The 21,939-nt window shown below is 45.6% G+C and overlaps 1 protein-coding gene across 2 annotated transcripts in view; it reads left to right on the forward strand.

The window, feature by feature from the left end:
• The window catches only part of COQ10A (coenzyme Q10A), a 62,885-nt gene that overhangs the window by 16,375 nt on the left and 24,571 nt on the right, over positions 1-21,939 (forward strand). For both annotated transcript variants that reach the window (XM_030196779.1, XM_030196777.1), the window contains exon 4: positions 18,427-18,528. In XM_030196779.1, coding sequence (XP_030052639.1) covers positions 18,427-18,528 — 102 coding nt within the window. The remainder of the gene's footprint in view (positions 1-18,426; positions 18,529-21,939) is intronic.

Genomic DNA, 21,939 nt, shown 5'->3' on the forward strand with positions numbered 1-21,939 from the left:
GCCCAACCAAAGAGGAACTCCAATGCTGAATCCCCAGTTTCCCTTTCACCTCTTTCCACACTCTTGCAAGGCTGCCACTGGAAGTCTCGGCAGCCATTTAAAAAAAACTTTATTTATGAACGTTCCCCCCCCCCCCCCCCCCCACACACACACACAACTAGAAGTGCTGCCCTTTTACAGTGGGCTTCCAGGGCCAAAACTCTGTTGTCCCCTGATACCGAGGTCCCATGGCACTTCCAAGACAAGCGCAGCTACATTTTCCGCCGTCCAGAGGGAGAAATTTAAAAGAAAGGATAGTGCCATCTACGCTTCCTGTTTTGCTTGCAGAACTACTTTAGATTGAACACCATGGACATAGAGCTTGTGGTAAATGTACTATTTGTCCACATGCGATTGAAAGTAATACATTTACTCATCCAACCACAAAAAAGAAATACATTCTATGTCATACTTCTGTTTTGTAAGACCTCCATCATAAAAAGCCATCATACAAAAAGAATTCCTAGAGACTACCTTGAGACAGCTAAAAGCGAAACATGGATCTGTCGGTGACAACCGGTCTCCACTATCTATTTTTTGATCCGAGTATGGAGAAACTAAGCTAAAGTCAAAAGCTAAGTATTTCTTTGATTTAAGATATATGTTAAGTGGCTAATGAAAGATAGAAAGAAAGAAGTGATTTGAATTTTTTACATAAAAGAAAAAAATTTTCGAGAAAAAAATGTTGAGAATAAAACTTGGATTGTTACTAAATGTCATAAACTAGGATTAATGAGGATTATGTTAACCCCCCCCCCACACACACACACACTGTATGCTTGTCTTATTAAACTATTTAGCCAAAGAGAAGGTGGGTACGTGTATCTGACAGATCCTATCATAACTTCTGTATTCTACTGACTGCTTTATTATAAGGCTGAGAGAATTTTTGAGACGCTGAGCATAATTGTGATTGATGCAACTGTTAGCGCCCTTCAGTAGTTAGATGTTGATGGTGCATTGTTAAGTATTACAAATATTGTTTTAGCATTAAGGACCCTGTTTATTACGGTGCGTTAGCATTTCTATTGCGCCTACAATTAATGCACGCGCTAACCATGTAGGCGCCTATAAGGATATTGTAGGTGCGTACACTGTTAACGCGCATTAAAACGCTAATGCGCCTATAATGCAGCTTAGTAAATAGGGCCCTAAATGTTTAGTAACATTTGATATCAGCTTTTATACCTTAAGTTTGTTTAAATAAGTGAAATATGCTATATAGATACATTATTTTCTTATAATATTACATCAGGGGATCCTTGAATTTTTAATGTTTTTATGCAGAGCCATAATAAGTTCTACCAGTCCACTGTATTTTTGATTTTAATGTCCCTATTTTATGTCCCTTCAAGCTCCTAGAACTTCACAAATTTGTGGTCAATTACCCCAAATCACATCTTTCAGCCAGTTCAGACCTTAGAGTTCATAGGAACTGTCCTCGATACTACTCAGGGCAGGGCCTTCCTTCCTTAGCCGAGGGCAAACAACATACTACATCTTGCCACTCAGTTGTTCAATTCCACCCAAGTATCTGCTCATCAGATGCTCCGCTTACTCGGTTACATGGCTTCAGCAGCCCATGTAACACCATTGTCTCATCTCCACTTCCAAATTCCTCAGTAGACAGTCTCCTTTCAGTGGTCCCAAACCATTGGATTAATATCAGCTTGTACTCTGATCACTCCACAACTATTCCACTCTCTACAGTGATGGATGGTGTCACAGGATCTTACCTGGGGTCTTCCATTCCAACCCCTTCCACATCAAAAGGTCCTCACCACAGATGCCTCCATGACAGATTGGGGAGCACACCTGGAAAGTCTCCATACACAAGATCCTCATGGGAGAAAAGATATATTTATTTATTTATTTATTACATTTGTATCCCACATTTTCCCGCATAACAGTAAGCTCAATGTGGCTTACAGGTTCCAGAGAGGAGAGTACCAACTCCGGGAATATATACAGAGTGGAAAATAGAGTAACAGAAGCTGATAAGGTTCCGGAAAAGAGACTACAACTCTGGGACGAATATATAGTAGCATATAGAGAGAAGTAATCCTAATGAGGCTGAGAAGTCTCCGGGGATGGGACTACAGCTTCTAGTGAGCAATACAGAGTAGGATAAGGGTAGAAGTACACTTAATTATAACTGGAGTGGTAAAATTCGTACAGTTTGAAGTAATAGGATTATGTGGAAGGGCTTTTGTTCATTTCTTAGATCGAAAGATTTGATGCATTGTTCATGAATTAGTTTGGGTCTGCTGGGTAGGCTTTCTGGAAGAGGTGAGTCTTGAGGTCTTTTCGAAATTTTAGATGAGTGTTCACAGTTTTAATGTTTCTAGGAAAAGCGTTCCGGAGCTGGGTGCAAATGTAGGAAAAGCTGGATGCATATGTTGATTTGTATTTTAGTCCTTTACAGTTTGGGTAATGGCAGGTTTAGAAACGTTCTTGATGATTCGATAATGTTTCTAATTGGTAAGTCAATAAGTTCAGTCATGTAGGTTGGGGCCAGACCATGGATTATTTTGTGGACCAGAGTGCAAATTTTGAAGGCTATTCGTTCCTTCATTGGTAGCCAGTGCAGTATTTTACATAGGGGTTTAGCACTTTCGAATCTTGTCTTTCCGAAAATGAGTCTAGCTGCCGTGTTCTGTACGGTCTGGAGTTTCCTTAAGATCTGTTCTTGCATCCCACATTTACGGCGTTACAGTAGTCAACATGCGATAGTACTATTGTTTCAATTATGTTACAGAAAGTTTCTCTTAGGAAGAATTGTTTGATCCATTTGAGTTTCCACATTGCATGGAACATTTTCTTCGTGGTGGCAGAGACTTGTCTCTCCAGGGTTAGGTTGTTGTCAATAGTAATTCCAAGGATCTTCAGTTTGTCCGATATTGGGAGAGTATGTTCCAGGGTTTTTATGGAGGAAGGGAGGTTTGTTTTTTGGTGAGAAGAGAGAATAAGGCAGTGAGTTTTTTCCTTGTTGAGTTTGAGTTGAATGCCGATGCCCAGGCATCCATTAAGCTTAAACTAGCCTTTATTGCAACAGTGATTTCTGTTGGATTAGAGTTGAACGGTATGTAAATGGTGACGACATCCGCATACAGAAAAGGATTAAGATTATGTTTGTATAGGGCATGAGCAAGGGGGGATCATTATCAGATTAAATAATATGGGTGAAAGAGGTGAACCCTGGGGTACTCCGCAATCGGTACTCCATGATGGTGATATGTTTGAGTTTGCTTTTACTTGATAAGATCTTGTTGTGAGGAAACCCTTGATCCATTTGACTATATTTCCTCCTATGCCTATCTTGTCAAGTATTCTTAATAGTATATAGTGGTCAACCATATCGAATGCGCTTGGCAAGTCGAATTGCAAGAGGAGTATGTTTTTACCTAATGCGATTTCCTTTTTGAACTTGGCTAAGGAGTTACCAGGACGGTTTCCGTACTGTGGAGAGATCTGAAGCCCGACAGTGATTCATGAAAGATTGAGAAATTGTTGATGTATTCAGTAAGTTGTTTAGCTACAATGCTTTCAATCGGTTTGGTTGTAAGTGGGATGGATGCCACAGGTCGGTAGTTGGTGACATCGTTAGTTTTCTTTTTGGGGTCTTTTGGTAATGGTGTGAGTAGTATATTACCTTTGTCTTTGGGGAATATGCCATGCTGGAACAAGAAGTTGAAGTGGGAGGTAAGTTCAGTGATGAATCGAGTGGGGGGGGGGGGGGGTCATTAGATAATTGGGGTAGGTGTCCAATTGACAGTAGGCTGTAGAGATCTTATTGGTTGCTAGTGCTATTGTTTCTTGTGTGATCTGGGTGAAATTTGTCCAAGTTTGGTCGGCTGGGTATTCTTCCGAGTATGGGTCTAGCTCATTAAGGAAGGTATCAAGGTTGGTGTAGTCCGGTGACATACTTTTGCGTAGATCAACAATTTTGCCTTTGAAGTAGTTAGCAAGATCGTCTGCTGTTGGGATTCCTGATTTTGTTGAAGACACTGGTTTTGTGTCTAGTAATTTATCCAGTAGCTTGTATAACTTTTTCATGTCTTTGAAGTCAGAACCTAGTTGTTCATTATAGTAGTTCTGTTTGGATTTTTTTTATTTCATATTTGTATTTTCTATGTGATTCTTTCCAAGCGTTTAGATTTTGATCATTTTTGTTTTTTTCTCCAGGCTCGTTCGAGTTGTCTAGTTCTAGATTTTAATTGTTTCACATTTTCGTTGAACCATGGGGAGGAGTAGCTTAGTGGTTAGTGCAGTGGACTTTGATCTTAGGGAACTGAGTTTGATTCCCACTGCAGCTCCTTGTGACTCTGGGCAATTCACTTAACCCTCCATTGCCCCTTGTACAAAATAAGTACCTGAATATATGTAAACCGCTTTGAATGTAGTTGCAAAAACCTCAGAAAGGCGGTATATCAAGTCCCATTTCCCTTTCCCATTCCCTTTCCTGTTTGGTTTGTGAATGGTTGTTTTTTTCGTAAAGGAGCTAATTCATTTAGAACGGTGATACATCTCAATTCCCAATCTGCAAGATAGTTGATGGAATCAGATGGAATAGACCAATTGTTGTCATAAATTGATTGCCAAAATGCAGTTGTGTCCACTTCTGGTTTGGTAAGATTTTTTTTTCATCAGGTTTGAGATACCCATTCTTCAGCCAATGTAGGGTCAGATTTAATTTGAAGTGATCTGAACATGGAATTTCTGTCCATTTGTGGTCAATGACTTTAATGATTTGGTCTGATGCGAATTTATGGGTTAGCAGGTCAAGTGTGTGGCCTTTTCTGTGGGTGGCATTCAGATGTGGCCATTCGAAATCCCATAGTTGGAAGAATTCGTTACAATCTTAGATACCAGTTGAGTTTGGGTCTTCTAAATGAAGGTTTATGTCCCCAATGACTAGTATGTTTGAGTTTGATGTACAAGTGGCCGATATGAAATCCATTAGGGTTATATATGCTTCGCTCCAAATGCCTGGCAGTCTGTAGAATAGGACGCAATTTAGATTGCCGGCTACACTTTTATGTTGCAATCTGATTGAGGCAATTTCTAGTTGAGGTGTGATTGATTCAGCAGTGGTTTCTAAAGTGAGATGGGATCTGTAGATTATGGCAATGCCTCCGCCTCTTTTACCTATTCTGGTCCAGTATTATGGGATCTTTTTGGTCATGGATCCAGGTTTCGCTGATGAAGAGTAAATCTAAAGTTTCTGATGTGATCCAATCTTTTATAATTTCTGTTTTGTTTACTGTTTATCTGGCATTGATGTAACCTATTTGAATTGTAAGGTATGGATCTTCCATAATGGTGAAAGTGGGAACCTTTATTAGTTGTCGTTTGTATATCAATCTTCTGGAATTACAAGCAATTTAGAACGCTTTCAAATCCTTCTGGAACCGTATCCTCAATCAGGTAATACTCGTTCGTACTGACAACCAGGTAGCAATGTATTACCTGAACAAACAGGGTGGAACAGGTTTTTACCATCTTGCCAAGCAATTTAGATATGGATTTAGGCAGCTTCTTCAAACTTCTTTCTAAGAGCTGTTTACCTAGCTGGCAAATAGAATGCTTTAGCAGACAAACTGAGCAGAGTCTTTTAACCTCAGAAATGGTAGTCAAATATTCCAGCAGTGGGGGACCCTAGTGATAGACCTCTTCGTTTCTCCTCAGAACAACAAGCTTCCTTGCATTTGTTCCCAATTATATGCTCCCAACTGTACAATCCCAGATGCCTTCTTGCTTCACTGGGGAATAGACCTTATATAAGCTTATCCCCCCACTACATCTAATAGGGGAAAAAATTCCCAAACTGCGTAGAGACCAGGGGACTATGATTCTAATAGTTCCATACTGGCCACGTCAAATCTGGTTTCCTCTTCTCCTATCCAGGGAGCCATTGAAGTTGGATCCTTTTCCAACCATAATAACACAGAATGAAGGGTCCCCTCCTTCATCCAGATCTTTGCTCTCTAGCCCTGATTGCATGATTCCTGATGCAGAGTCTAGGAAACCACCTACATGAGAATGTTACCGCTTTAAAGCGGAAAAGATTTTGTTTCTAGTGAGAAGCCAGAATACTCAATCCTGCTGCAAGCTCTCTACCCACCCTTATGGAATACCTCCTCCACCTTTCGGATTCTGACATCAAAACTAACTCGGTGAGAGTACATTTGAATGCTATTAGTGCTTTTCATTCTAAAGTTGATAATAAGCCAATTTCAGTTCATCCCTTAATAGTTAGATTCATGAAAGGTTTGTTTCATACCAAACCTCCTATCAGACCTCCTCCAGTGGCATGAGATCTGAATATCATCCTAACAGCTCTCATGAATCCTCCATTTGAACTGCTGTGTTCCTGTTCTCTTAAATTCCTCACAAATAAGGTAATGTTCTTAATAGCTCTTACTTCTGCCAGAAGAGTCGGCGAGCTTCAAGTCCTTGTAGCAGACCCACTTTAAAGCAGGTTCTACCACAGGGCTGTACTCCGAACTCGTCCCAAATTCTTTTCTAAATTGGTGTCGGGAGTTCCATCTCGATCCATTGTGCTATCTTCTTCCCTAAACCACACTGTAATCTTGAAGAGGCAGCACTGCATACCTCAGACTGCAAGTGTGTCCTTGCATACTATCTGGAACTTACAAAACCTCATAGGAAGTTCTCCCAGCTTTTTGTGGCCTTTGACCCTGATATGTTGGTGATTTCCATCACCAAACGTATAATCTCAACTCGGCTGGCTGTTTGTTTTTGATTTTCTTGACTATCTCCTACACATATACTCGGGCAGGGGTGACCCTTCACAGCTGAGTCATCACTCACAATGTAAGAGCCATGGCAGCTTCAATAGCTCATTTCTGCTCTGCCTGCATTGAAGACATTTGCAAGGTGACTACTCTGTCTTCTATCCACACTTTTCACTGCTCACTACTGTTTGGAGTAGCATTCCTGTAGAATCTTTTTACTACTTTAGTCAACTCCTTCTTTGGGCCTTTTTTTTTTCACCAGGCTCACTATCTCCTTAGTTGAAGAAACTGATTTGTATTGTGAGTCTGGTAGCCATCGAGCCCCACGTGTGAAAATATTATGCATGCTTGTCCTCGGAAAAAGCTAAGTTACTTACCTGTAGCAGGTGTTCTCCAAGGACAGCAGGTATATATTCTCACATCCCTCCCACCTCCCCTTGGAGTTGTTTTCTTAGCTTTAATACTGTTTTGCTGGTCCTGTGCTCGAGCGTCGGGCAGAAAGGCACCTGTGCGGTGGGAGCACTGCCTCGAAGATTTAAAGTAACAATGCACTTGGTAGTGTCCACATTGGGTTCTGTGGATGACATTACCTACATGTGAGAATATATGCTGCTTGCCCTCAGAGAACGTCTGCTACAGGTAAGTAACTTAGCTGTATTCCTGGTGACAGTTTGTTCAGCTAGAAGGATTTTGGAATTACAAGTGCCCTCGTGTTGAGAGCTATTTTGGATCTTGTCTCAAAAGAGAGTGGTAGTGTGTTCGGTTCCTTCCTTTTTTGTCTTAAGGTGGGTTCTCTGTTCCACATGAACTACGTGGTCGGTCTCTCCGGTTGTTTGGTAGAACGAACAAGTGGAGAATGCAGGGTATCTGTGTCATTTGGATGTTTAGTATAGTATGTTGCTGATTGAAGAGAATAGAGGAATTTCATCTGTCTGACTATTTGGAGGAGTGGTAAAAGGGGGAAGTGGCCTCTAAGGCATCAGTAGCATGATGGCTCAGGGAGACCATAACATCTGCATACATTCTTGTGAGGGAGGCTAGAGCCTGTAGTTCTGAAAGCACGTTCTACAAGAGCTCAGACTGTGTTCTGGGTGGAATGTAGCCTGATCCTGTCACATGACATCTGCACTGCAGCCACTGGTCATCACTGCATTTGTTCATGAAGCACTTAAGCTGGATGTGCAACTTTGTGAAGATGCAACTTTTTTATTTATTTATTTTGGATTTTGGTCAAACCTTTTTCAGTAGTAGGGCCTGTGGTGCTTTGACAACTGGTTTTTCCAGGTGCCTCCCTGGTTAGGTACTGCTTTGGTACTTCCCATGCATCTGGTCTGGAGAAACAATGAGGATGGAGATATTAGACTTTTATCTTCTAATTTCCATATCATCAAGCTGATCAATCCATAGACTGGTGGGTTGTGTCCATCTACCAGCAGGTGGAGATAGAGAGCAAACTTTTGCCTCCCTATATGTGGTCATGTGCTGCCGGAAACTCCTCAGTATGTTCTCTATCTCAGCAGGTGGTGGTCACACACAGCAGCAGCTCTGGCTAGGCCTCCAAGCCTAATCCTTAGGTTTTGTTGAGGCCTGGGGTTGAGGGCTCTTTTGAGCAAGTGCAAACCTGGTGGTGCCAGGTCCCTCCTTTTCTCCCCCCTCCCGCTGGCTCCGTTTAAAAAAAAAAAAAAAAAAAAAAATTTTAAACGTCCTTAAAGGCGTTTATTTCGACGTTTATTTAAACGTTCATTGCAGCTACTCACTGGGACACAGTTCGTTACAGCTCGGAGCGGCAAGCAGGTAATTTTACCTTTTTATAGCGGGCAGGGGTTTCCCCGATTCTTCTCCTCGTGGCATATGGCGTTGGAGGGCGAGGGCGCAAAGGGCGCTCCCCAGATCGCTTGAGCGCTTCTAGAGGGGATGCGGGGGTCTTACAGCCTGATTCGCCCTTGTTGGGTGACAGTTTCGTGACCGATGAATGTCCCGGTCCTTCCTCCGGCGTGGCGGTTTTTCCCGCCATAAATGCCCATCCCCCGCTCCTCGCCTCCGCCATCTTGGCCGGCCACGCGGCTCGGACGGCTTCTTCGTGGGCCGCCCTTGAGGTTGGAGACATTAGTGCCATGAACGCCCTTAATTTGGGCGACGGCACAAAAGCGGCTACAGTTAAGTGCCGTTCTTCCCGCGCGGCTCCTTCGCGGAGTGTTGCGCCGGACGCCATTTTGGATGCACAGCATGTCTCTCCCCCGCTCTTGCGAGCGTCGGTTGAGGGTGCGTCTAGGGCTGTTGCCCAGGCTGCGGAAGTGCACAGTATGGGGGGTTTCTCCCCCGAGTTTGTTTTGCTGCTGCATCAGGCTTTCCTCATGCAAAACGCTGCCCCTGCTCCCTCTTCTGATAAAGAGGTTGAGGTTCCCAGAGGTAAACGCCCTCGGGTTGATTTCCAGGCCTTGGAGGACTTTGTCTCCTCCGATGTAGATGAGGGCAGCATGTCTGAGGTCTCCCAACGGTCCTTTGCGGATTCCTTGGAGGAGACGGATCCCCGCTCGGATGGAGCGGATGACCCCTCTGCAGCGCGGCTTTTTAGCCCAGAGGATTTGCCCAACCTGTTAGTGCAGGCCATGGGCATTTTGATGATTTCCTCTCCGGAGGACGTCTCTCCCTCAGCCCCTGTTGGCTCTGCCATTATGCTGGGGACGAAGCGCCCGCCTAGAACCTTCCACGTGCATGAGCCATGCACCCCTTAATTTCGGCTCAATGGGATGTCCCGGAAGCGAGCCTTAAAGTGGCTAGGGCTATGTCCCGCCGCTATCCTTTATCTGAAAGTGAACGTGAGGCCTATCTGTGGCCTACTGTGGATTCTTTAATCACTGCGGTGACTAAGAAAACGGCTTTGCCGGTGGAAGGTGGCACGGCCCTAATGGACGCCCAAGACAGAAGATTGGAGGCGGCCTTAAGGTCGTCCTTTGAGGCAACTGCTTTAAGTTTGCAGGCCTCGGTTTGCGGTTCCTATGTGGCCAGGGCGTGCCTGACTATGGTGCAGCGGGCTTCCCCTCGGATCATTCCTTGAGGGTTGATTGGCCGGCCCTGGGATCGGGCCTAGCCTATTTGGCAGACTTGCTGTATGATGTCTTGAGAGCCTCAGCTAAAGGCATGGCTCAGACAGTCTCTGCGCGGCGGTGGCTTTGGGCTGAAACATTGGTCTGCTGACCACGCCCCTAAATCCCGCCTGGCTAGATTGCCTTTTAAAGGCAAGCTGCTCGTTGGGGTCGAGCTGGACAAAATCGTGACCGATCTCGGCACGTCTAAGGGCAAGAAGTTACCAGAGGTCAGGGCTCGGGCTAGTACCCGTCCCGGTCCCTCCAGAGGACGGTTGCAGGAAGCCCGTCGGTACCGCCCGGCCAGGCTGGGCTCCTCTGCCCCCTCTTCCTTCAAGAGGAATTTCTCCCCCAAGCAGCATTCCTTTCGCAGAGACCGCCGTCCCGGAGGTGCTCCCTCCGGTCCTCCCCCAGGGTCTCGTACCCAGTGACGGGGCCTTGGTCCACGCCCCAGTGCAGATTGGAGGATGGCTGTCCTCGTTTCTGGGTGAGCGGACCACAGTAACTTCACACGCTTGGGTGCTGGAAGTCATCAGAGACGGCTACAAGCTAGAGTTCTGCCGACCCTTAAGAGACGGGTTTGTACTCTCTCCCTGCAAGTCTCCGGTCGAAGCTGTGGCAGTGCAGCAGACCTTGGACAACCTGATCCGCCTGGGTGCGGTCGTTCCGGTGCCAAAAAATCAGATTGGCAAGGGACGTTACTCCATTTACTTTGTGGTACCAAAGAAAGGAGGTTCTGTCCGGCCTATCCTCGACCTCAAAGGGGTCAATCGGGCCTTGAAAGTGCGGCACTTTCGCATGGAGACTCTCCGCTCTGTTATAGCGGCAGTGAAGGCAGGAGAGTTCTTGGCTTCCTTGGACTTCAAGGAAGCGTACCTGCATATTCCCATCTGGCCTCCTCTCCAACGCTTTCTGCGTTTTACAGTCCTGAGACGACACTTCCAGTTCAGAGCCCTCCCTTTCGGGTTGGCTACTGCTCCGCGGACCCTTTCCAAAGTAATGGGGGTCATAGCGGCCTTCCTGCTAAAGGAAGGAGTGCAAGTCCATCCTTATCTGGACGACTGGTTGATCCGAGCCCCCTCTTATGCAGAGTGCGGCAAAGCTATGGACCGGGTAGTTGCTCTTTTGAGCTCCCTGGGATGGATCATCAACTGGAAGAAGAGCCAGCTGCGCCCGACTCAGTCCCTGGAGTATCTGGGAGTTCGATTCGACACCCAAGTGGGCAGAGTGTTCCTGCCAGACAATCAGTTGGTCAAGCTTCAGGCTCAGGTGGACTAGTTCCTAGTAGCCTCTCCTATTCGGGCTTGGGACTACGTGCAGCTGTTGGGCTCTATGACGGCCACGATGGAAGTAGTGCCCTGGGCCAGGGCTCATATGAGACCACTACAGCTATCTCTGCTGCTGCGCTGGACTCCGATGTTGGAGGATTATGCTGTGCGCCTTCCCTTGGACCCAGCAGTGCGCAAGGCGCTGCGCTGGTGGACGCAGACAGACAAGTTGTCTGCAGGAATGCCTCTGGTGACCCCGGAGTGGATTGTCGTCACGACAGACGCCTCTTTGATGGGCTGGGGAGCCCACTGCTTGGGAAGGACAGCGCAGGGGCTCTGGTCTCCTGCAGAGGCAAGTGGTCTATCAACCTCCTGGAACTCAGAGCCATTCGGTTGGTGTTATTGGAGTTCATCCCGGTACTGGTGTTGAAGCCTGTACGGGTCCTGTCGGACAATGCCACGGCTGTGGCCTATATCAACCGCCAGGGAGGTACCAAGAGCGCCCCTCTAGCCAAGGAGGCTATGAGTCTTTGCCAGTGGGCGAAAGCGAACCTGGAGCAGCTTTCAGCGGCCCACATTGCCGGAGTCATGAATGTCAAGGCGGACTTTCTCAGTCGCCATACCTTGGAGCCCGGAGAGTGGCAACTATCTGCTCAGGCGTTCTTGGACATCACGAAGCGCTGGGGCCAGCCGAGCCTAGATCTGATGGCGTCATCGGCCAATTGCCAAGTGCCGCGCTTTTTCAGCAGAGGACGGGACCCTCGATCCCTGGGAGTAGATGCTCTTCTTCAACGGTGGCCGACACAAGAGCTCCTCTATGTGTTCCCGCCCTGGCCCATGTTGGGCAGGGTGCTAGACCGGGTGGCAAAGCATCCCGGCAGGGTAATCCTGGTGGGTCCGGATTGGCCCAGACGTCCCTGGTATGCGGACTTGATCAGGCTCTCAGTCGACGATCCTCTGCAGCTGTCAGTGGAGCAGGGCCTGTTACATCAGGGTCCCGTGGTGATGGAGGATCCCTCTCCCTTTGGTCTTACGGCCTGGCTATTGAGCGGCAGCGTCTGAGGAAGAAGGGCTTCTCAGACAAGGTTATCGCCACTATGTTGAGAGCGAGGAAGCGCTCTACTTCTACGGCTCACTTTCTCCCTTCACTGCTCCAATTCTTCAGTGTTGGCGTTCCTGCAAGAAGGTCTGGAGAAAGGCCTGTCGCTCAGTTCCCTTTAAGTCCAGATAGCGGCTCTGGCTTGCTTCAGGGGCCGCCTGAAGGGTGCTTCCCTGGCTTCGCAGCCAGATGTGGTGCGCTTTCTCAAGGGAGTTAATCACCTGCGCCCTCCTCTGCACTCAGTGGTGCCTGCGTGGATTCTCAACCTGGTGCTAAGAGCATTGCAGAAGCCGCCTTTTGAACCCTTGGCAAGGGCATCTCTGAAAGACCTGACGTTGAAAGCAGTCTTTTTGGTGGCTATCACTTCAGCCAGAAGAGTTTCCGAGCTCCAGGCGCTCTCTTGTCGAGAGCCTTTTCTGCAGTTCACTGAGGCAGGAGTGACTATTCGCACAGTTCCTTCCTTCCTGCCCAAGATTGTTTCTCGCTTCCATGTGAATCAGCAGCTCTGTCTCCCTTCCTTTCGTAGGGAGGACTACCCAGAGGAGTACTCTGCTCTTAAATATCTGGATGTGAGATGAGTCATCATCAGATACTTGGAAGTGACCAATGATTTCCGGAAATCGGATCATCTGTTTGTCCTGTTTGCAGGTCCTCGTAAGGGTCTGCAGGCTGCTAAGCCTACAGTGGCAAGATGGGTCAAGGACGCCATGGCAGCGGCTTATGTGGCCGCGGGGAAGGTGCCGCCTATCCAACTGAAGGCTCACTCCACAAGAGCTCAGGCGGCCTCGATGGCAGAGGCCGGATCCGTCTCCTTGGAAGAGATATGCAAGGCGGCAACTTGGGCTTCAGCTCATGCATTCTCCAAGCATTACCGTTTGACGGTGGCTGCACGGGCGGAGGCCCGGTTTGGAGCTTCAGTGTTGAGGTCAGGGATTTCAATGTCCCGCCCTGGGTGAGTACTGCTTCGGTACATCCCACCAGTCTATGGATTGATCAGCTTGATGATATGGAAGGTAAAATTATGTATAATCATACCTGATAATTTTCTTTCCATTAATCATAGCTGATCAATCCATAGCCCCTCCCAGATATCTGTACTGTTTTTATTCTGGTTGCATTTCAGGTTCAAGTTTAGTCTTCAGTTACTTCAGAAAGACTTCGTGTTCAAGTTTTTTCACTTGGATTCTTCAAGAGTTGAGACGAGTTTGTGTTACAGTGAGCTGCTGCATTCCTCTCCCCCCCGTTTTACGGGGCTGGATTGAGACATAAATTCTGCCGGCACTCCCTCCCGCTTCGTGCGGCTGTAGGGCAGCTTTGTACCCCTCCCGCTTCGGCGGTGTTAGGGTCAGTCAGCTCCTCCCGCGGTTGCGGTTGCAGGATAAGCCAGATCCCCCCGCATCGGCGGGTGTGGTGTCCCTCCCCCGCTCCGCGGGGATGAGCTGGACGGATTCCCCTCCCCCACTTGTGTGGGGATGAGCTGGGTTAATTCCCCTCCCCCGTTTCGGCGGTGGTGAGCTGGGCAGAGTGTCCCTTCGTGGGTGTAATTCTCTTATGTGCTGAGTCCTGCGGATGGAGCTTTGATATCGACATACTGAGGAGTTTCCGGCAGCACATGACCACATATAGGGAGGCAAAAGTTTGCTCTCTATCTCCACCTGCTGGTAGATGGACACAACCCACCAGTCTATGGATTGATCAGCTATGATTAATGGAAAGAAAATTATCAGGTATGATTATACATAATTTTACCTTTCTTTCCTTGAGTCCCTCCAGACCAAAACCCTCCGTAGTGGAAGTTTGCAAGTGTGGGACAGGAATACCCCTAGATTTGAATGCGAGAGAGATGCAGTTTCAGGTTCCTCAGGGTGCAACTTGGCTAAATTTGAGAGTTTGGTGTGTTTACTGCAGTGTGTTTTTACTAGCAAAAAAGGTGCCAGTACTCAAATGCCAGACCACCCTTCAGGGGTGAGGTGATCACTGAGGAACCCACCCCACAATAGCCAGGCCCCCTGCAACCAGTCACAGAATCTATGACAAGGCAGAATTGGTGTGTATAGCCTGAGCTCTTTCATTAAAACTTGGGCTCCATGGGTCAATTTTACCAGACAATGGAAAAGGTGCCGGTACTCAGTACCCCTTCAAAAAAAAAAAAAGCCCTGGTTTACTGTCATTGTTTGACACTTTGCCATGAGAGGTTCTTACTCATGTACTTTGTTAGAGATATATACTGGCTGGTTGTGGGCTGTACAGAATCCTTTATAGGGTAAGGAGTTTCAGTTAGTGGTTCTCAGCCTTCATCTGCTGATACTCAATATTGGCTGGTACTCGGTTAATTCTGGTGACCACCCAAAACCCGGATATTCAATGCCTGTTCCAGGATATGGCCCTGCACTGAATACCTAGGTCTAATTTAGCCTGTGGTGGTCAGAATTTTTAAAAACCTGTGTGTAGACAAAGATTCTCTGCTTAAATGCTGCTTTTTGTCCTTTCAGGAAAAATGGTCAAATTATCTAGAACCTGTTTGAGCATTTGTTTTTCTACTTTGCTCTGGTACGCTGGAAATTACTCAGTAAAGAAGTTCATCTTGCTTCACATTTTCACAGTTCAAGTAGTTAGGAGTCATTGCTAAGAGTTGGACCCTATTAATAAAGACCTGGCTCACTCAAAAGGTCTCTGGAAGTTAGTGTGTTATTTACTTAAAACAACATGCATAGAAAATTAATTTTTAGGCCTTTAATCTTGTACCATGATCTGCTGACATTCTCTTACTGTGAATCTGATAAAGCGAAGATCCTTATCTGTAGCAGGTATTTTCCGATGCAGCAGGCCAGTCATTCTCACATGTGGGGTGACATCATCCACGTTGCTCAGTGCAGAACGCTTTCATAGCATCTACGACTTTAAGAGTACGTGCCAGCATCCCCACTGCGCAAGTGCCTTCTCACCCGCTGCGAGAACGCAAGACCAGCAGTATAGTGTATTAGCTACACAAAAACAACTCCAAAGGGAAGTGGAAGGGTTTGTGAGAATGACTAGCCTGCTGTCCTCGGAGAATACCTGCTACAGGAAAAGTATCTTGCCGCTTTCTCCAAGGACAGGCAGGCTATGTCATACTCACATGTGGGAATCCCGGCTTCAAAAGATGTGTAGATTGATTAATGTTGGCATTGTTCTAAGCAGGGGGTTATGCCTTGATACATCTGAAAAGTGAAACATAGTCTATATTGGACAAAAAAAAACCCTTCTGAAAATACATCTTTGAGATGGGTATTGCAATTTAAGCATTTATAAAATCCATAAGAATGGATTAAAGCTTAGTCTTTTTAAAAATATTTTTGATAAAAATTACAAAAGAAAAAAGATAAATCTTTAAGATTAAAATTTGATATTAGAACATCATTACCATACACCAGTGAGAAGATGGGTGTGTAATTCTTGCTGAATTAAGACATGAATCAATGAGTGAAACCACTGAGGTTTGTGGTTATATTTATGATTCATCGGAGTTTGAAATTTAGACATTTTGAGAGAGCTCCCTAAAAGAATTAGGTGTGTTTAGGAGGTGTATTTGGGAGATGAGCATAGAGGCCTAATGCTTCTTCCCAAAAGAGTCCAGGGTTTGAGCTTCTCTGCCTGGGGGTGCCAAAACAAAGTTTTGGCTCTTTTGAGCATGGATTCCACCACCGGGGAATGATGAGGCAACTGTGGCCTATCAAACCCAGGGGAACTCTGGATCCGATATACAGTGTCTTATCTTCTTGAGGAGGGCAGGGACCGACAGAGGGGACTCCCTAAATGTCTTGCAAGATCTTTTGAAGCAGGACCATAACAGCCTCTCTAGGAGGAGAATAGTAGCTCAGGACCTCGGACATCTCAGCCCTGGGCTCGTCCTCTGTCTCCAAATGAATAGGGATAGCAGCAGGAGACTTTCTCCTTTCCTCAGGTTGAGAGGGTCAGAAGTGATACCATAGTACAGCTCCTCCAAAAAGTACCCGTGGATGATCCTCAGACACCCATGAGTGCTCCGTGTCGATATCAGCTTGTGCTTCTTGGCCTTCGCCCCACACCAAGAATGGGTGTCTTTCCCAGATATGGTCTGATTGCACCGAGCATGGCGCTTAAGGCCACTGAGAACCCTCAATGACATGGAAGGAAAAAGTGCCGTGGCCAAATCAAAAACTCAACAGTGATATCATCAAAAAGAGGCAAATCGCCAGAAAAAATAAAAGAGGGAAAAAATCCCAACCAGAGCTCAGGCCTAAGTAAGCCTCAGAACTCAGAAAAAAGAAGAAAACTTAACCTAAAAGTGGGGGAAAAAATCTAAAACTGTAGAGGAAAAGATAGGAAATACCTCCCGAAAAAGAGACAAAACATAAAGGGGCAAAAACTACCCTAAAGGAAGGCACAAACTCACTCAAAAAGTAGCAAAGCACCAGACACTGAGGAACCGCGAACAGTGCATTCTCTCCTCACGGCTGGGAGGGATGGCACTTGCGCATATGCAGTGGGGATGCTGGTTCATTCTCTTAAAGTTGTATACACTACAAGTGTTCCTCACCGGACGATGTGGATGACGTCGCCCCACATGTGAGTATGACATGGCCTGCTTGTCCTCGGAGAAATGTCATTTTTTGCACACGTAATAGCTCTTAATTTTAGGCATGACCTAATTTTTATAAGCACACTGCAAGCCAGCACTTAGTTGTACAGTAGGTGTGCTCAGGGGCAGAGTTTAGGCAGCATCAATATTTATGTGTGTATTGTACATGTGGACATTTACATCTGCTTTCAAAAAGGCGTAATGCCCAAAGCATCAATCCAAGCATGATTGTATATCTAGCTGTGCTTTTGGATTCAGGTTGGGTATTTATTTTCTCTTCACATTTTTTGATGTTCACATTAAGACATACAGGCACTTTCTTTCCTATTAACCTATGCACCCTGTTATAAAATTACCCTAGTACAATTTCATATGTCTGTTCTGTTATACCATGCCTTGAGTGCCCTGGTGGGAAGATGTTTGTAATAAATAAATAGATAGACTTGTATGAGCTGAAGCATCATGTTGCCTGCCTCCGTGAGATGATAGCTATGTATTCTTGAATGGTGAGGGAAGGAAGCAGAGTTTGCACCTATTGATAATTCATACAGTTCCAGAAAGGTTCTTGGAAGTATCTGTTTGCCTGTGACTTCTTTAAGCTTTCACTGCAGAGCCAACTCTGAAACAAGGGCTGTGGCACAGCTGGGCTGCCCAAAATGCTACTGTATGTGCTCTATGCTCACGCCAACTGCTTTCACTAAGAATGAGGGGAGGTGGGGACATAAACAATAGATACAAGTAAAACATGATGAACAATAAAAATGCATTTTGTTGTTTTTATATATAATTGTATTGCATTTTTTGCTGTCTATTTTTTTTTAATAGAATGTTTTGTTTGCTTATACTGTGCCCAGAACAACAGACTGATGGGCTAAAAATAATTTAAATTCAAACAATACACAGAGACAGCAAAAAATGTAAATCCATCACTGTAGACCAGTGGTTATCAACCCCAGTCAGTGGCGTAGGAAGGGGGGGGGGGGCGGTGGGGCGGTCCGCCCCGGGTGCATGCCGCTGGGGGGTGTCGGCGCCTCGCTGGTTCCTTGCTCTCTCTGCCCCAGAACAGGTTACTTCCTGTTCCGGGGCAGAGAGAGCAAGGAACCAGCGAGGCGCCGACACCCCCCCCAGCGGCGTGCTCTCGGCGGATTGGCCCTCCCACCCGCCCCTCACCACCTTCCAGGTATGTTCTCGCGGGCAGGGGGGGGGTGTTGCGCTACGGAGGGGGGAGGGTACGTCGCGCTGCACCCGGGGGGGGGTGCGCAGCGGCGACCCGCCCCGGGTGTCAGCTGCCCTCGCGACGCCACTGACCCCAGTCCTCAAGATACCATCAGCCATTTGGGTTTTCAGAATATCCACAAAGCACGTGCACGAGATCTGTGTGCACTGCCTCCACTGTATGCAGATTAATCTTGAATACCTCAAAAACAGGATTGGCTGGATGTTTTGTTACATTGTCGTTTGTCACTTGTGAATATCCTGAAAGCCAAGCCCCAGAGGACTGGGAAACCCCATTCTAGGATTCTAATTTACATTTTTCTGTTAGTAACCCCCACTCCCTCACTGTCTCTCTTCTCAGGCCATTTGCACAGATGGACGGCTTTTCAATCACCTGGAAACTGTCTGGCGCTTTAGCCCTGGTATTCCTGGATATCCCCGTACTTGCACTTTAGATTTCTCAGTGAGTATATTATGTGTTTAAGCCTCCTGGGATGGCTCTTCACAACATGAAAAGGTGCATAGACACCAACTGGCTTGAATAATCAAACCTAAATTATTTATTTATTGAACACATTTATACCCCACATTTTTCCACTAGTCGCAGGCTCAGTGTGGCTTACACAATACCGTAGGGCAGACTACAGTTCAGTAAAATACAGTTAAACAATGTAAAGTAAGGTAGTGATCGTATAGGTATCGTATAAAACAACAAAGATAATAAAAGATCAATAAGCTCCAAAAGGTTTGCTGTGACAAAAAAAGCAGTAAATTAAGTTGAGTCTAGAGGATAAGCCTTCTGGAATAAGGATGTCTTCAGTAATTTCCTGAAATTTAGATGGTTCTGAGTTGATTTTAAGAATTTGGGCAATGCATTCCATAGCTGTGTGCCAGTGAAGGAGAAGCTGGATGCATAGGTAGATTTGTAAGTTGTGTGCCCAAATTTCCAACTAGCACACACATTTGCATATAGAATAGTGCCAGTTATGCACCTAGTTTAATTGTTCGGTTAGGCGCCAGTTAGTCTTAAGTACCAATAATTTTATTTTATTTATTTTTTATTTATCTTACATTTGTACCCTGCGCTTTCCCACTCATAGCAGGTTCAATGCGGCTTACATATTATATACAGGTACTTATTTGTACCTGGGGCAATGGAGGGTTAAGTGACTTGCCCAGAGTCACAAGGAGCCTGTGCCTGCACTGGGAATCGAACCCAGTTCCCCAGGACCAAAGTCCACCACTCTAACCACTAGGCCACTCCTCCGCCTTAAGTGGTATTAATTGGCACTAATTTGTAGTTACATGCATAACTGCACATAGACACTGTTCTCCAAACTTTAGCACCTAAATGCTATAGCATGCAACTTCAAAGGGTGAGGGGGGGTGTACATGGGTGGATTAGGGGCATGTCTTACCACTACACATGCAACTTATAGAATACTATCACTTTTTTAGGTACGAACATTTACACCAGCCTTTGATATAGAGTTGCCCATATTTTTCACACCTAATTTTTGGCTCACTTTCTTGAATCTACCCCCTATTTCTTTAGTATCCTACTAGACCAGTCCAGAACTTGTTGGTTATGTCCATCGACCGGTAGATAGAGACAGAAAAATAAATTAGTTCTTCCTGATTCGTCTCTTAAGAATACCGTATTTCTCTGTCTCCAGCAGATGGTGATGGTACACTGTGCAGTTCCTGGTCTGGAAAAGCCACAAATGCTCCTCAACCAGTGCATGTTGGTTAAGTTGAGCTGAGCTTTTTTTTCCCAACATTAAAAAGCTGCAAGTTAAGATGATAGCTTTGGGGAATACTTTGGATCTCCGGATCCCTTTCCTTCCCTGTGCTTCCCTATAGTCCCGGTGTGGGATTTTTCCTTGGGTCAAGTTGTATCTGAGGAATGGAAAACTGATTGAGGCTAGCTCCTGGACCTGTTAATCTGTTTTCCAGTTGAGCATGGGGGCTACTCCTCATTAGGACTGTGGGGGCTTTAACCTCACAGATTTAAATATGTCTCTGGGTCCACTGAGATTCCTCACAGGATTTCTAAACACCTTGTTTTTTGCAGATCCTGCCAAGTTTAGGTTCACAAAATCATCTGCACCTAATGCCTCTGAATAGGCTCCATATTTCCTTGCAGATTCAGTTGCTTTTCACCTAGCAGAAGTAGCCTTACTCTGCCTGACCTCATGGGTTTCCCTGGGATGTTTTATTATGGCTTCATCTATGCTTAAGCTTGGAGAGCGTGCTGGGTTTATCCTTTCAGATTCAGCTGAGGTTGCACTTAACAGAATCGGCTAGGCTTACCATCTCGATTTTAGCTGGCTACAGATTCACAGACTCTCCTAGGCTTCTCGCTGAATCCACTTCTCTTTTTGGGAAATGAGCTTAGTTCCACTTCAACAGCCTAAAGGTCAGTTTTCAGAATTGGTGGGGCTTCTTATCTCACATCTGCTCCTCTTCGCATAATCTCACATGTACTGCTGCTCATAAAATCAGCCATTCTGCTGTGTACAGAATCAACTCAACTGCTTCTCAAGGAGTCGCTGGACTGTGGCTCACGGATTTAGCTGACCGCAAAACCACCTGTCAGTTGCTTGCAGTATCTTCTACACCCTTGCTGACAGATGCAGTAGGACCTCGATTCACAAAACCAGCTGGGCTTCTTGGAACCAGCTGGACTGCAATTCACAGACTGAGCAGGGCTTCTGCTCACAGAAGCAGCTTGGTTATTACCACTTACAGCATCAGTTGAGTTTGATCTTGCAGAATTAACAGACCTTCAGCACAATAGTGTTGGCAGTGCCTTGACTAACTATCAACTGTGCTTCAGCTTCTCATAGTCACTTGCAATTCCGTATCTCAGAATTTCCTATGGTCAAAATTTTTTTTTTGTAGATGTGTTTTTCAGGCTCTCTGCGTCTCCTAACATTAGGCATTTCAATATCGAGGGACCTCAGCCTCCTAGTTTCTAAAAATTTTCATCCTCGCTATATTACCTATTCTTCAGTCTCTCAGCTTTCTCTCAGTAGTAGCTGTGCTTCAGCTTTATTCTTTTGCCGAAACATTAGCCTCAAAATATCAGATACTTACCCTAATAATTTTCTCGGCTATTCTTCAGTCTCTGCCATTCATCTCCATGGCAGTGTCAGATGTACTTCACTCTCTCAGACTATGCTGTCTTCCATTCTCACAGCGGTGCTTATGCTATGGTTTGCCTCTCTATATTCTGCTTCAGTCCTTCTGTCTGCTGTGATACATTCTATCAGTGTCCTTCAATATCCTTGGTGCCTAGCCCTCGGTGCCTGCCGACCTTTGGTCTCTCAGTATCTTGAGTGGCACAACCTTGTTACTGGAGCTTTCCTAGGCTTTTAATTAAGCTTGTTATGGTGAGAGTGGAAGCCTGTAACCTTCTGTATTTTCACAAATGTGACCTGCGGAGTGCACATGTTTTTACATCCCGGAAGTGCCTAGTGTGGGTTAAACAAGGGTTCAGGTTATACTCGTCTTTACATTTCAAGGGCACTGTGGAGGAGACATTCAACATCTCTCAAAAAACAAAAAGAAAAACTCCCAAATGGTTTGCATAAAATACTTTTTATTACAAGAAACATTTAGTAAAGTTTCCATAGGTACATTTGGTAATATACAAATAAAAATTTTATAAGAAGGCATTCTACAGATCTATAACAAAGACCAAAAAAAAAACCCTCCCAAATGGTTTGCATAAAATACTTATTAAAAGTGATAAGTTTATGACATTAATACTTCATAGTGTCTCAGATATTATCTTCGTCTCTAGAAGGAAACCTTTCAAAGTCTGTATCATCATTGGTGTAGTTGAAATGTTCTGCAGTGAATGCTTCCG

Source organism: Microcaecilia unicolor, chromosome 3 (assembly GCF_901765095.1).
Source record: "Microcaecilia unicolor chromosome 3, aMicUni1.1, whole genome shotgun sequence".
NCBI lineage: Eukaryota > Metazoa > Chordata > Amphibia > Gymnophiona > Siphonopidae > Microcaecilia > Microcaecilia unicolor.